This window comes from Chlamydotis macqueenii, chromosome 9 (assembly GCF_036417535.1).
Source record: "Chlamydotis macqueenii isolate bChlMac1 chromosome 9, bChlMac1.mat, whole genome shotgun sequence".
NCBI classification, from domain to species: domain Eukaryota; kingdom Metazoa; phylum Chordata; class Aves; order Otidiformes; family Otididae; genus Chlamydotis; species Chlamydotis macqueenii.
Window position 1 is genome coordinate 19,683,634 of NC_141564.1, and position 16,445 is coordinate 19,700,078.

Consider the following 16,445-nt stretch of genomic DNA (forward strand, 5'->3'; position numbering starts at 1 on the left):
CAGTACACCAGCAACCACATTAGGCTAAGATGCTCTTTAAAGGCTCTCGTAAAAAGACAGAGTCTCAGTATTGCTTGAACAAAGAGATGTTCTAGGGATTTCTGAATCTTTGGTTATATATTACTTCCGTGTCCTCAGCTGCCTTTCATCAAAGCTAGGACTGGGGAGAGAAATGCAAAAACCAGCTCAAGTTACTACATACCTGGCTTCTTTCAATGTCAGAAGCAAGAATACAGCAAGGTGGTGCATTTGCCCTGATGTATAATGCAATGAGTTTGGAATTAAGCCTCATTTCCACCTATATGCTTTTTACTCAGACATTTCAGCAGGGAAAAGAGCAACATGCTGTGTGTGACAGTCTATAGAAGAGGACCGGATCTTACCCTCTAAACCCTTTCCACCTCAAGGACAAGAAAAATAACAGAAGAAATGGAAAGGCTCTAAACAGAAAATAAAGTCCTAGCTGATGATCATTTTGGCTTTCAGCCTATTTTTAATGTCAAAGCTGGTCCAAGAAAATTGCTGCTGTGGTGAAAAATTTTAGCTCCACAGTACCATGAATATTTATAGAATACCTAGCATACTTTCCCCATGAACATTTGCAAAACAGTTTAGCTAAATATAGACTGTGCTGGACCACTGCAGATCTCATATGATTGCTTTTACAAGCAACACCTCTCAAAAACTTTGGATGAACTCCAAAGACCCAGAAAGCTAGAGAACTTCTTTGCATGTAAGAAGGGAAAAGAAAAAAAAAAATAAAAGAACTTAAAAAAAGAATAATTGATTTTATATACACAAAGCAGAAACACTTGAAAATGCTGGTGACCTGAAATCCTATGCAATTATATTTATTACAAATGTCAGTAGAACTCTTTGGATGACAAGATATTATCTGTATGTATACTAGTATTATTGCGGTAGAAGACTCCAAACAAAACAAAGCATCCCCAAACAGACAAAACATGGATTTGTATGTCCAGAACGAGGGGGAATTGAGAAAATATCTATACTTGATTTTTTTTTTCTAACTAAATCTTCAATACAACAAAGAACAAAAGCAGTAAAAGCTGTTTCAAATCCTAATACATGCTATGAATTGCTTGATAAGGAAGTAATCTGATGCATTTAACTACAAGTTTATTTAACTGAACTTACAAACACCACAAATATTGTTAAATGCCACTAGAGGGCTACTACTACCTGACAGTCTTACACCATCTGTCATCAAAAAGTTCTCAATATCTCATTGCTAGCAATGGCTGCTGGGCTAAACATGGAGATGTAGCTTTATTCAAAGAGTTCAGGTCCCTGAGCTTCCAGCACATTATTCTTCATTCATATCCTGTATGTGTTTAAGAAAGCAGGTCTGTCAGTATACATAATGTAATGCGAGGAGTCTGTTGAAATCTACTCCGCTATTCCTTAGTCACAGTGATGCACTGGTAAGTTTTGAACTTTATTTAAAGGAAACAAGCAGGATTCATTCATTGTTCCAAAACAATAAATAGCTACTGTACAAAGCAGTTACTTAGGAGACATAGGACTTGCAGATCATACAAACTACTCTGTAACAGATGTTCTATCTTTGTCCAAAATCTCATTGGCATTCTGATTTCAGAAGGAGAAATTCCTCTATCAATAACTGATAGATGAAGGTAGAGGAAAATATCTATTTCCATAGAAACTATCACCATGATTCTGTGACATAAGCACGCATGACTTAGTAGCTGTGTATATAACTACAATTTAATATCAGAGATTTTTCTTCCACAAAGACAGCTCTTTTCTAAAGGTAGTATTTTCAGTACTGGTTATTAGTTGACCTTTCATTTCTAAATATCCCATCTGTGGAGTCTGTGGTTTCACTCCACATGCTGCTTGAGGTCACCACAACAGAGGCTGACAGGGACACACATACATTCTAGGTCGTTTTCCCAGCATCACTCTAAACAATATGTTTCAAGGTAGATAGTTTGAATAGTAAAATGAATTTAAAATAACAGATTTGCTTAGGTAGGTAACATTGTCTCAACAACAAACATTTTGCTTAAGACAACTGTTAACTGGATGACTCCAGCGAAAACAAAGGCAATCCAAAAAGCAGCAGAGCTGGAGGAGAAAGGCAAAATCTGAACTGACCTTCTCACTCTCCAAATGTTGTAAACTTAAAAGAACTTACAAAAAGAGAAGATACTTTTCCATCTCACCACTAAGCTACTGATAGCTTTTCTTCTTCACAACAGCAAGCAAAACCAGGTAAATGATAAGCCAGTGAATCAGGTAGTGCCTGTGACCTTGTTAATACAAATAGATCAGTCACGCCTTCGTCAAAAAATTATCCTTACTGCTAAAACCAAAAGACTGTCAGACAAATAAGATGAAGAGGCTTTCTCAAGACTGTGAAAGTGAACGTATTCATTGCTGGTTGAGGAAAAAGCACAAACAGATGAAGACACAGGTCTATGAATGTTATAATGCCAACACATGCCTTAATGATTTTTGCAGTGGAAGGGAAACAAACAACTTAGATGTTGCAGAACACCACCACAAAGGCAGTATGAAGATTACAGAAGCAGCAATATCAGAGTTCTTGAAGCTAGATACTAGCTAGATAAGCTAGATATTGTAAGCTAAGTATCTATCTTGCTGCAAAATTACTGCAAATTACAGGAAAAATAAGTTTCCCACTGGTAACACTATGACAGAGAAATAAAATTCAGTATCATATAAACATGGGCAAAATGGTTAGTTCAGCCTCCAGTTCCTCTGTGTCTAGCATGTTAGCTATACAGTACTTACCCCTCAGTACACCTTCGTTCTGAAATTGCCTATTCTGAGCAAGCTGATTCCAAGGTTTGTTCTATTGTGAGTTATTAGAAATCAGGATACATACATTGTTCTCCCCAGGTTATTCAGCAACTAGAGTTTCAATTTTAATCCAAAATCACATATACTACTGTTTCCAGGATAGAGTCCACTGGCACAGATGTGCTTCTACATCATTTCTGTACCATGAAATACTTGAATAAAGCCCCAGTGTACGTGGCTCTGCATGGCCCCTCCTTCATCTACTTCAAAGCCTCCAGCATCACTTAGTCTTGCATTACCTAGAAAGCTTCACCTGAAATCAGGTGGAATATTGTCAGACACTTCCTGGAAACAATTCATTAGCTCTTTATACTTCCTTCTGAAATTTAAAGAGGGTTTAAAAGTTTGCTTCTAAATACTCAGGACTCTCTAGATAACATTTCTGTTCCTCAGAGAAGATAAACAGAAGAAGTTGGAAGTTCTATGAACTTTTGCACTGATCACTGGAGCAGCAGGATACTTAATTAGCAGAACAAATGATTGCTTTAATGCTCTGCACAAATAGCCCCTGACTAATATATTCCTGACTAGAATCCTGCACATTCCACCTTGCTAAGCACCCCATGCTGGATCCACATGTGTTCTTCAATGCCCAGCACCTGTTCCCTTTTCTCAGGATATCACTTTTACCTAGTTACCAGGCTGCACAAACTCAGTCAAATACCTTGTGTTCTTCTTTCATCACCTGTTCAATAAGCTCAGATTTCATGGGTGGCTTAGAGTACTGGCCTGAAAGGAGGCCGTGTCCCAATTTAGCCCTGTAGGGAAGAAAGTGGCGGGGTGGAAACAAACATATGAGAAAAACAGAAAAGAGAATATTTTTATTCCAAGCAAAAAAGAAATTTACTGTCTTTGACCCCCTGATGAAACATCATTACCTGCAACTAAGCAGGCAAATCTTCCCACTCTACCTTGTGCCATGTTTCAGTTTCAAGCAGAGACATTCTTCTGCTCTGCCATGAAATTATTTAGATTCTATTTAACTTGACCAAGTAAATCACTGAGAAGTGTCACTTACATTTGAGTGTTGAAATCTTGTGTTGGATCAAGAGGAGAGTAGTCAAATATTCGTGGAAGATTTCCCACATACCTGTGCAGGAAGTAAAGAGCAGAAACATTCAAATATTGCTGCTAGATTTACTCAAGGATATCCTAACAGATCCTCAGCCCTCAGCAGACACTTTAGCAGGCTTCCTCTGTGCTAACAAGTCAAATTTTGTATCATAGCAATGACTTAATCTACCCCTGGTGAGTGCTTCTATCATGGAAAAGTAATAGCAAAGAAATTAGGAAATGGACATTTAAGTTTTGCTTAGAAGCTTCTAGCTATAAAGGATATGGCACTGTTGTTTATCTGGAACTCACATTTTATTCCTTGATCTTGAAATAGCTGCAGGATAGTGTTGCTCAAAATCAGAGCTGGACTGAGAACCAACGTACTGTCTACTCCTAACCAACATCGCCAATAAATTCAAAATTTCTATCAGGACAAAAACACATAAAAAGAATGTTACTAACAAGCTTCTTTAGAGAAAAAAAGGCTAACTCCTGACAACAAACACTGAAGTATATATTCTTCTAGCCAATTTGTTGAAAAGTGAAGCATTTAGTAGTCCACTATCTCACATTACTTCCCTTGAGCACAAGAAAAACAGGCTAGGTAGGCGTGGCCATGTTGAAAGATCACTTCTAATTTCTGCCTGGTCTCTCTTTCATCAAAGACCTCCACTACTTGGTTGATAATAAGTGCTCTAGGTAACTCCAAGGACCATGCTGTAGGAAACAACCTCCCTTAGTAGAGTCCATTTTGATATTTTTCAAAAATGCAGGTAGAAAAGCTGGCATTTAATGAATCTACAGGCTGTACTCCACATGGCTAACAAAGTAAACAAACACAAGTTTTCTCTCTCATCTTCTACAGAAGGCAATTACTACATGAAAATTTGGGAGGCTTTCCAAAATCTAAAAGCCTTACTTCCAGCACACACACACACACACTACTACTGCTGTGGAATGAAAGAGCACTCAATTTTATTGCAAACCATAGGCTGTCCTTTACAAAAAGGCTTCTCTACTTGAGTGATGTGTTCAGTCAGGAATATTTCATACTCTTCTGCTGTGCTTATGAAGGATGATAGGCAGACTCAACAAAAATGCTTTTGTCCTTTTACTCTCTTAATTATTCAGTGGAAGAACATGCTCAACACTATCCTTTTCATGAAATAAGGTTTTTTTTTCATTAGAATTTTAATTGAAAAATGCCTCTGATAGTTCCCCAGACCTGCATGCAACAGGTGCATTGCTTTTCACTAGCACGGATCTAAAAAAAATTAACGTTTGTGCCAGCACAGTTTTTTGCACAAAGGACACTGGAGCAATATAATGATTCCTGTAGCTATATGAAGGTGTGGACCAGTACAAAAAAAAAACCAAAAACCAAAAACTTAATGTGATACTAATGATACAGAGATAGAGATATGTACCTAGGTGTATGAAAAGCAGAGACAGAGCAATCAAGTTTACAAGGTGGCATATGATTTCCCACCACTGAAGTTAAGTGATTAAGTTCTGATTTCAAAGGCAGACTGGGTTTTGTGTTCCAACCTTTTCCAGAACAAAACAATACAATCACTAAATGCGCTAAGCAGCCACTGAACTGACTGGAAGAGACTTGTTTGCAGGCAAGATAAAAACTAAAATACCCTTTTGCTTAGGAAAACAAGAGACTGAGGAATGCAGCAGCTAGTGACAAGAACTACCTTGAAGCTACTTACGCTCGCTGGAACTCTGGGATACTGAAAATGGCTTGCATTACAGCATTGAGGTAGCAGCTGTTTCCCAGGTTCTTCATGCCGGTGTATCCTGGGCCATACATGGGCTTGAGCTTCACGCCAGCTTCCTGAATCACTTCCCATTCAGAGACTCTTGGTTTTATATCATTATCTGTTAGCCCATTCTCTGTCTGAAAGCAACAAGATATTTCTGTGTAACTTCTGCAATAATTACGCTGCTGCTATCCTCATCACCAACTTTGTGATCTATGCTCTAGAAAAGAAGAGCCAAACCAACGGGCAAAGGGAGGTAAATTCTGCCTGTAGGGGAGAAGATCAGGGTCAGAAGGCCAGCAGCTTTTCCTTCCAATATACTTAGCTCTTTACCACAGACCACTGGCTCTTCGAGTGTTCCTAGTTGTAACCTCGATTCTAGCTGGGAGCTTCACTTCTCTCACAGCTGAGACCTCAAGCCTCATCATAGAAACACTGCATTTTTTCAGATTTTGTATTCCATTTGTAATGGCCAGGAATAGCTGCTGCTGTAGAGGCTGGTCCTAGCAAATAAATTAGATGAAAAGCTGCAGATCCAAGAACACTTCCCTTCTTTCAAAAGGGAAAAGCCAAAATTTGTGATGCTGAAGTTTCTCCCCTTTACCACTCAGCTTTCAGCTTGGAGGTACATAGCTTGTTCACAGCTTGTAGGTACAGATCACTACAGTGTCATTTACCACTCACACTACTCCACCACTTCACTTAGAACTTTTCAGAATGATCTGAAGACTGGAGTCAAAACCTTTGCAACAGCCAAGACTAAGTTTTCAAGTTTGCTGAATACAATAGGTTTTCCAGAAAGACCGCTAGATAAAAGAGACTTTTTATTCATTATAAGACAAGAAAATTAGTATATAAAAAAATATTAGTAGTACCAGGAGAGCTTTTGAAACTGCAGTTTAACTCTATAATTTTAGAGTTATTATTAGTTTCCTCTCCACTCAGACAATGAGATACAATACATCAGTATCAGGTTTGTTCGTTTTTAACAGTTTTCATGTTCAGGTTCAAAAAACCAACCCCTACAATTGCCTTTATTCAGACTTATTCCTTTTCCATATTGCATTCAGACTTCTTAGATCATTTAAACAGAACCAAAATCAACAACCATTAAGATATAAAATATGAAAAGGACTTATCTACCAATACAGACTAGCAACAGGTTCAGGAACAGGACCCTTTTTGCCCCAGGCCCTTTCTAGTGTACCACACCACAGGTCACGCTGTTTTCTAGACTTGAGAGAATATATTCTTTCATTAACAAGACCTAAACTGAAATTTATAACTTTACATAAAGAACCTTTCACTCTCTCTTTTAATTATCCATTGCTTAAGCTTATTTTTGCTTAAGATGTTATTATCTGTTTACACATACAATAGACTTTCGTTCACTGACTGTAATTAAATATTGTAGACATTCTTCTCTAATTGAATGAGGGTTTTCATCTTGAAGGAAAATGGTACATAACACATGACAAGCGAAACATGTAAACTAAAGACTACAAAGGAACTCTTTTGGAAGGCAATTTTTATATTTAAGAGTAATGATTCACTCATTGCAGACCTCAGAAAATAGAACAAGAACTGGCTGGCTGAACTGTACAAAACTAAGTATTATCATAACAGTCTGAAATAATCACACAAATATAAGCTACAAATACAGTTCTTCTGTTTCTCTCCCACCCCCAACTAAACAAAAAACACGTAAACAACAAACTAAATAAAAAGATAGATTTCCTACCACTTGCATCTGCAGCATATCAATTCCAAAGTGTGCCAGATGTTTTGCTATATGTGGATCTAAAACTGGCTCCTCTTCATCAAAGGAATAGACATCTACAAAAGCAGACAGAAACAGATGAGCTATAGTATCAAATATTATTCCTTCTCTTTGTTTACCAAGATTACATTCTCAGTACAGGATTGCCTATACAAGATGCCTTATTCATGTTCTCCAAGTTTGGTTATGACCAGCAGAAAAAATGCATAGACATCCATACAGCTCAGCAAATATTTAAAATATTCTCAACACAATCACCTCAGCTACTCTCCTGAAAAGAAATTAAATGCCCTCACAGTATGAAAACCTAAGAATGTTTATAGTGATCACAGTATTTTCTCCCTCAAATTAAGAAATTTATAAGGAAAACGAGGCATGCAAAGTTCTCAGATACGTGATCAGTCCATGCTTTGAACATGGCAACAAGAGATTCTGAATTTTTGTGGAGCTGCTAGATTCAGGCAAACATTTAAACTGTGAGTATATGGTGCCAAATGACTACTGCCAATGGTATTTTAATTTCTAGCATGGTTTAATGAATTCACTTAGGCCCTTTTCCTACAGAAATGCAGGGAGAACTGAGAAATTCTTTACTAGAAATAGAGGTGTTTATTGGATTGGACACCATCGGAGTGGACTCGGAAGATTAATCTTGTGGTTAGGGAGAAAGGATGATTTAGTGACTGAAGTGTCTTGCTTTACTGTATGGAAGATCTAGATTTCAGTTCTAGCTCTATGATAGGTCTTTATGGCCTTAGTAAAAGCCCATAAACATTTTGGCAGGGCAAAGTTCAAACTGTGTAGGGAAGCAGTAGGTCTAATGATGATATTTTCATTATGAAACCAAGTTTAATAAATCCAACAGAAGGAGAAAATAGTTGAGAGAGAAAAAAAAACCTCTGGTTTTGTGTTTACCAAGCAAGTCCTGTAACGAAGCTGAGTCCAGATCAGGTTTCATCTACCTGAGCAAATAACAATAAAGCTGCAGGCATCGTAAAAAGATATGAATGATAAGACACGCACCAGTAAGACTTGAACAGGTCTTCCATCTTTTCTCTTCTCTGGCCTCTTCCTCTGTAGCGAATGACTACTTCCCTGCTTTGGTTTCTATTCATACTAAAATCCAGGATCCCTCTGCGAGTCTCCCTGCACTTGTCTCAGCCAAGCTTCCTTCATGCCCAGCAGTTTCTCAGTGACCTTGTGCCCTATGACCAGACCCAGGCTGACAGAGAAAACTTAGCCAGAAAATGAAACAATGCAGGAGAAGAGAGCAGGAACACAGATAAAGACTGTTCATGGCACAAATACCACTTCTGAAAGATCCTTACCCTACCCTCTCCTGGCAGCTACACACCCTGGCTCTGATTTAGCCCATCTCCTATGTAAGACTTTAAGAAAAAGGCAGTCTCCTTGAAATCTGCTAGTACCAAGCCCACATTCAAATGATAGGTTGAAGGTTAGTCAAGACCTCAAAAACCTAATGAAACTTTTAAAATTTACAAGTCCTATGAAAACCATTAACTTTCTCAAACCAGGAATTGTACTTTTGGGTCGTGCTGCCAGCTGCTGATTAGCCATCAGACCCTCTATTATCATTGGTCCTGATGACCTCTCTGGCATGCACCTGACTGTAGCTGCCCATCTGCTGGAATTCCACTGTGTGGTAGCAAGCATGCCCAGAAGACCCAACTGTTCATCCATACACAAGAGATCACAACATTCCCATAGTCTTCTGGTGAGGTCACAGCACAGCCAAAAGATCCTGTAAAGTTCAAACACCTAATGGACTGAGATTACACATCAACTGATCTTGAGTGACAACTTTCAATGTGGAAGCTTTGATTTTGTTTTTTCTGAACTCTGGCAACTGAAGAGAGAGCAGCCACCTGGGACTACTGACCCAGAGCAGCAGAAGTGGAACACAAGACACATTAAACTTTTGCTCAGGCCTAGCTTGTGTACTACACTTAAGTATTTTCTGCTGCAAAACTGACTTAAACTCATGGGAGAGACACAGAATTCACTTCAAAAAAAAAATCAAATCAAAGAGCAACATATCAAAAAAAAGAAGATGAGAGGCTCCAAATACAGGTCTGTAGTGCTGTCATACAGACTCTGGTAGATAAGGAATGTAGACAAATCAACAAATGTGACACACAAAAGCTGGTATCATTACAGTGAGAAAGGGGAGAAAGGGAGGAATATGGGGGGGGGGGGAATAAAAAAACCCAAGAAAAATCTGAGATAGACAACATAGAATATTGTAAAACAGAGACTAAACATTATTATTCATATTATGGTAAGAAAAGAAAAATTACAATGCTACCTGTACCTCCTTTTCTTCCACAGCTCAAGATTTACACCTGTTCTGGCTGTGCAGACATCACTCCTTCCTACTTAAAGGATAACAGGCAATGGCAACACTGTCCCTGAAGAAACAAGTGGTACAGGATCACCCAAAGAATTATCTGACAATTGCTGAGATTGACATTCACAAAGCAACTCATTCGAGTACCTGTCAGGTAGGGCTTCCCCACTGCCAAATTCTCATTCCATTCCTCAAACCAATTTCAAACAAGCAACCTCATAATGACTTGAAAGGAAATCTAATGGCATTGTCGAGAGATGCAGCAGGTAGCACAGTCTGCCAAGTATTCAACCTACTGAAACAAGCAGCTTTTCTGACTCGCTCATGCATCCTGTCCAAAGAGTGGAAGACAGAAGTTTGGTTCAATTTCTGCCCTGATCCCAGATCTGTGTTTGACAGAATGCTACAAAATAGAGCTAATGCCCCAGAAGTCTTTCATAATGTATACAACGTAGATTTGTCAATGAAAGACAAGGAGCTCTCCTCTGCTCCTTCTGTGTACACGCAGGGTAAGTATAAGTGGAATACTGGCACCACCTCTTTCTCTTTCTTACTGGTGTGGAAGAAAAGTTACGTCAGCAGAGGGACTAATGCTTATTACTCCCCTACCATCACCTCTTCACTCCCAGCTCAGAGACGCAGAAAACAGACAGACTTTGTGTCACAATCAACCATGGAGCCTCTTTCCTGAAGCTCATCTGACATCCAGCCCTATCAAGAGGTTATGATTGCCACTGCAATACAGATCAGAGAGACTAATTACTGAAAAGGAAACAAGGAGGGTTGGGGGAGGGAAGCCTTTTCTACAGTGAAACCAAGTAAACGTCATCCAGAAGAACAAAGGTCTGTGGAGAACAACTGGTGCCCCTCATTTAGAGGGAAGGATGACAGCCTGTCCTTTGTTATCCCAAAGGCCATGTAAGAGAGGAAGCAGCTGACTGGTGGAATGCAGAAGGACAGCAGACATAAGGAAACAAGTACTGCTGCTAAAGAATAGAAAGAAAAAAAAAAATTGGAAAAAACACCACTGAAGAACATTCTGTTTATTTTGTAGATACAGTTGAAACAGAGCAGGGCAAATCCTAAACACCTTCAATAATTGAGAGACTTGGACAGAAATCATCCAAGACCAGGCTCAGGCAGGGAAACAATATTCCATCTGGGAGAGAAGAATGATTTTGCTCAATGTTTCTGTGGCACAGCTGGTTGAATCTGACTACAGTCTCCTTTTCCTGACATTGAATAGGACATAAAGATGAAAAACTCTCAACTGATATGTGTTAAAAAAAAGAGGCTGCTCTAAACAGCTATTTTTCATCCATATGGACACAAGCACTAAAACCATATGATTGTGCTACGTGTTCTTCTGGTTTTTTATTTGTCCATATAGTGCAGCAAAGGATCTCCTTGCTTATCACTTTTTCAGCTTCTCATATTTGTACTCCATTAACCCTCACACACTATAATCCTCTCCACAGCAATGCTTCAGAATATCATGCTCAAAGAATAAGCAAACAAGGATACATCTACAGCTTTTTTCAAATGAGCATCACAGCAACCCCATGAAGACGAGCGTTCATTAGACTGAACAAAGTGTTACTGAAACAATAAGGAAAAATAGCACAGTTTCCAATATGATTAAAAAAAACTTACATGCTGATAAGAACAGACTTGTGACTTTAAAAACCATTACCTTGTTATTGTCTGAACGACTTGCCCCAGCAAATGTAGCAGAACTGAAAAATACTGTTTCTCCAGATTCTGTTGTTTCAAAATAATACCATTCTTCTATTATAAATCTACTGTTATACAAACCCAAAAAAAACTATTTACATCAAATATAAAAGAGTAGGAGAAGGGCAGATAAAAAAGGCAAAGGCTTTCTCCGAATGGAGAGTGTGTCATTCCCCCAACCCTGATCAAGATTCACAGACTCAGAGGGTTTTCTTTCCATATGATACACTCAAACATTTGCACTAGAAACACAAAACCACTTGGTAATAGATACACACTGTTAGTCTCATGCACAAAAAGTACCCCATCTCAGAACCTGCCAGGTGGCTGACCTGCTCCATCAGGAGTGATGGTTCCCAGCTTCACTGCCAGAGGATAACCTGTCTCCTTGTAGTGCTCTACTGCATGCCCGTTCCCCCCACTGCCATCGAAGAACCACTTCCCACACAGCACCGAACCATCTGTCAGGTTTAGCCACAGATTCTCCCGCAAGTCACATTTTGAGCACTTCCAACCGCTGCAAGAGAAAACAGGAAGAAACAACAGAAATAGTAAGGCAGGAATCAGTCCTCTATTTCCAATTGTATTATGTCAAACCAAACTTACACACTCAGCCTGGAGTCACGCAAAAGAACTGTCGGCTGAGTTGCTGGCTTTAGTTCTGTTACTCTGGACTGTATTAGAGAGTCTACAACGAACAAACCATATTACTCTTACCTGGGGGGAATTCTAACACCATTGTCTAACTGTACAAGTGCTTTGGCATGTTTAGACGCCTGTAGCTCTTCTTCCCAGGAGTCAGGATCCTGCTTCCTATAGGGTGATTTTGCACTGAGGAGTGCATCACAAGCTATCGTCACCTGGAAGACAAATGTATGTCAATCAAAACCTAACATGATTCAGTGACTGGACAGAACTTGGCATTCAGCCCATTGCTAGCCACATACAGAACCAGGTATCAGTAAGACTATTTATGTACTTAAATATGCACGTATTCTTCTAGATTGTAGTTATTATTATTTTAGCAGGACTGTAAGCACAACATGTACTACGTAAGCCACCCTGGGACAAGCTGGCATCACAATAAGGGAAGGAATATAGGAGGTAAAAGGAAATCCAAGAAAAAGACAAAGCAGACTTTTTAAAATGACTGACTCTCTATCACAGCTGGTTAAGAAAGATCTTTATATAAAAACAAGCACCATACATAAGAAAACAAAGCAGCATCTTCATAAAAACTGAAACAGGAGACAATTCATATTACCACCTGCACACATTCACTAACCAGTGCTGGTAACTCCTCTATATTGGGCAATGAGATTTCATAGTGATCAGGAAATATAACGAGTTTTGCTTCATCTTCATACTCAAAGTCATCATTGTTGAGATCACCGTTTGTGTCTAAATCTGGAAAAGAACATAGGGAATGTTAAGAGATTGTCCTAAGATCAAGGTTCCTAAATTGTGGCAGGGGTACCACTATGAAGCATTGCTTGCCTGGCATCAGTCTGCAAGTCGACACTGTCAGTAGTTTCTTCTGCCTAGAAATATTTGTGAAATCCTGATCTAAACTGAAATCTGACCGTCCTGCAAGAGGATGTTCTGAAGATCAAAATTTCCACCTTAATCTGATCCCTACTCACAGTTGATTTGGCCCCTCTCCAAGCAGTACACTGTTGCAGACATCACATTCTGGGAAGCAGATAACAAAATTCTGCTCATTTTGAACAAAATCAGGACGTAATACTGCTGGGTCTTTTACCCAGGATCTTGAAACACTACACAATGTGGAGACCAGGTCACACTACTCATGCCCAAACTGCAGAGCAGGAACAATACATCTCTCTTTCAGCCCCCCATATTTTCCAGATTACAGACCTGGCTGAAACATGCTATGGCTCCCATCCATCTTGAACTTGTGGCCTTTCCTCCCATGATGATGTCCACAGCTGGAAGTATTCCCACATCTCTTTCATACTCTCAAATAGCTATAGCAAGTATATAGCATTATACCAGCACTACCCCTCTCCTACCAACTCCACTGTAACCAGCGCAGCTAACTGTTTAAAAAGCACTTATTAACTAATATAGCTTTCCTTTGAAGATCAAGCCTCCCATAGCACTTGTGTACACTCTTATTCCAGTGTAAGGATGACTTTTTTTGGTTAAATATGAGCCTTGATCAAGCCACATCAGCTAAAATGCTTGCCCAGATATATGTGGAGAGAAGCCAGGAGAGTATATAAGTCACTAAATGGCTAGTGTTTGTATTTCTAGCTTCATCAGAAATAGAATTATCCAATAGCAACAAGGCTGAGCTAAAATCTTGCTCAGTTTTTTCCAGGACAACTGAAAAATTTAAAACTAAACATGTATATGTTGTGTCAGACATTTCACAAGATTAAATTGCAAGAATAACGTGGGCAAGGATGAGATCTTCTGGATCCTTCTCCCATTTGGAGATGCTGGATCTACTGTATTCCACCTTACCAGACAGTCGCTGACAGGATAAGGTCCAACCAAGAAAGAAGATGCATTAGCAGCAGCTAAAGCTGGCTGTTATTTTCGCTCCAAGTATACGCATATACTTCATCAGTCACTCAATAATAAACAAGCATTGGCAGTAACCACTGCACCCTGGGAATGCCTGAAATCTCAAATGTATATTTGGGAGAGAGGTGAGGATGACAGAGGCCAGATTCAGAAACTCTCTATTTACCCAGTAGGCAGTAACAGCCTGAACATCCTAAATGATAAACCAAGTATTAAAAGATACTTTAACTTGATCTGGAAAGACTGTCTCTTGAGAGGAATATAACCCAGGTTCCGTTCAATTCTTGGCTCACCTGCTGCACCAGCCAGTTCTATGGGTGACAACACCCACTGTCAGTGACTTCCAGCAGCACGACCTCTTTCTCAGTAGCAACCAACAAAAGCCCCTTCTCATCAGCTGAATATAGACACAAAAGCAAGAACTTTTTCTTATACTGAAAGCATGACATTTACAAAGAAAATATTAATTTATTACTAATTTCCTAAATCACACTATTTTCATAGCAATCCCTTCCCTTATGGCAGCATAACAAAGACAACCAAACTCACTTTACTCCAGGCTTCTTTCTCAGCTTGTATTACAATCCTGTGTTTTGCTAAAGGAGCGAATCTCAACAGATGCAGTCTGCAACAGTAAGCTCTTCTGCTCTATGAAGCAAAGAAACTGAATATCTTCAAGTTGATGATACATATGGCAATGTATCACAGAGAATTTCCATTTAATGGCCAGAAATTTGATGGTGACCAGCATAGCAAACCCAAAAGTACTGACGAACTCTTAAGTACGACAGAGGTTCCTCAGTGAGGATAAAAACTCAGTGTATGTTCAGACAGGTTTAAAGGCAGCAAACACCTCTTGCAGGGCCTGCAGTCACACACTTTCCTCAGCCACCAGAGGGAACCTGAGGACAGCTCACATTGCCTGCTGTTATCTGTAGACAAGTGTAACACCAATGCTGGTATTTTCATTTCTGTGTGATACTGACATTAAGTTTATAGTATTTACAATCCACTGTATCGAAACAGCAGTGATACATTGCCTGGGTTCAAAATTCAGACACACACTTCAGCTCATCTCACAAGCCAGACAACAGCCAGATACTAGCAACTGTACTGCTGCTGACCTGACCTGCATTTGAACTACTGATCCAGGGATGAAAGACTGAGCATCCTATTAGCAATCATCTGCTGCCAACCAAGGACTTCACATGCTTAGGAGCATCAGCCTTTTGTGTGTAACGGGTAGGGAAGAAAAGCTCCCTTTTACCTTCTGAGGCTTCATACCATTCACATTACCAGAAAAGCAGAAAATTATGTCCTATCAGCATGGCATTCTGGATGTCTGACATGCTGATATGGCAGCATCACATCTCTTATTTTAAAGAAAGATACACACACCTTCATAACAGCTCCAGAAAAAAAAAAAAAAAAAAAAAAAAGAGGATTTCACTGACAATTCCACTTTGAAGGTGACCATGTAGAGCTGGTACACTTCCACTCCACAAACCTACTCCCTCTGAATAGGAATTAAGAGGACCACCAGTGCTTTTTGGGGATTATAACTCTGAGGATAGTTTCTCAGGGTTCATATCCAGTACATAAGAGTGCACAGGACTTCTAAGGCCACTGACTGAAATCCCTTGATACAGCAGATGACCCTGACTAATCCCTTTTGTTGACTGTCAGACAGGCCCCTTACAATGTCCAGTTGAAAATTCCCAAATCACTACTCATGTTTTTAAATCTTGGCTTGTATGCAATGAGAGCCATAGTTGTTAAGTTCAGTAAGAAGTTCTACCTGCATTACATTTTCCGTGCCTGTGCAAGAGTCAATACAGCTAAGAAAGCATGAGTGCAGATATAACAAAAACAGACAGCTATTACTTTAGAAGGCAATGGAGCCCATGCTAAATGAGGGCAGAGGTTGACCCCATAGTCACTAGGCATCATGTGCAGTCTGCAGGCAGTTTTGAACTTGGATTTTAAAAATAGCACAGAATTTGAGAGTGGAAGAAGAGTCACTAAAGGAAAGAGGAGCTGGGGGAAATCTACTTGCAAATAGAGCATATTTAATTAAAAATTACTGTAACACTAAAGGCACAGAAAAGTATGACCTTTCAAGCACTATACTTCATACAAAGCTGTTTCTTGGACAACGATGCTCTTCCAAGGTGCACTGTGAGTAGAAGAACCTCTGGGCCAAAAAAAAAAAAAAATTACTTGGTTCCAAGACTGACCCACAAGACAACCAAACAGTTTGTAATCTTTTCAAAGAACTGATAGCTTGATGGTGAATGTCCACATGACATTGTTT

At 39.4% G+C, this 16,445-nt stretch overlaps 1 protein-coding gene across 1 annotated transcript in view; it reads right to left on the reverse strand.

Annotated features, from left to right (window-relative positions):
- Window positions 1-16,445, reverse strand: part of USP13 (ubiquitin specific peptidase 13) — a 56,232-nt gene that overhangs the window by 17,964 nt on the left and 21,823 nt on the right. The window contains exons 4-10 of the mRNA XM_086754877.1: window positions 12,864-12,985; window positions 12,296-12,438; window positions 11,911-12,095; window positions 7,438-7,532; window positions 5,646-5,833; window positions 3,890-3,961; window positions 3,536-3,629 (exon numbers count right to left, since the gene is read on the reverse strand). Of these exons, the coding sequence (XP_086611003.1) occupies window positions 3,536-3,629; window positions 3,890-3,961; window positions 5,646-5,833; window positions 7,438-7,532; window positions 11,911-12,095; window positions 12,296-12,438; window positions 12,864-12,985 (899 nt within the window). The remainder of the gene's footprint in view (window positions 1-3,535; window positions 3,630-3,889; window positions 3,962-5,645; window positions 5,834-7,437; window positions 7,533-11,910; window positions 12,096-12,295; window positions 12,439-12,863; window positions 12,986-16,445) is intronic.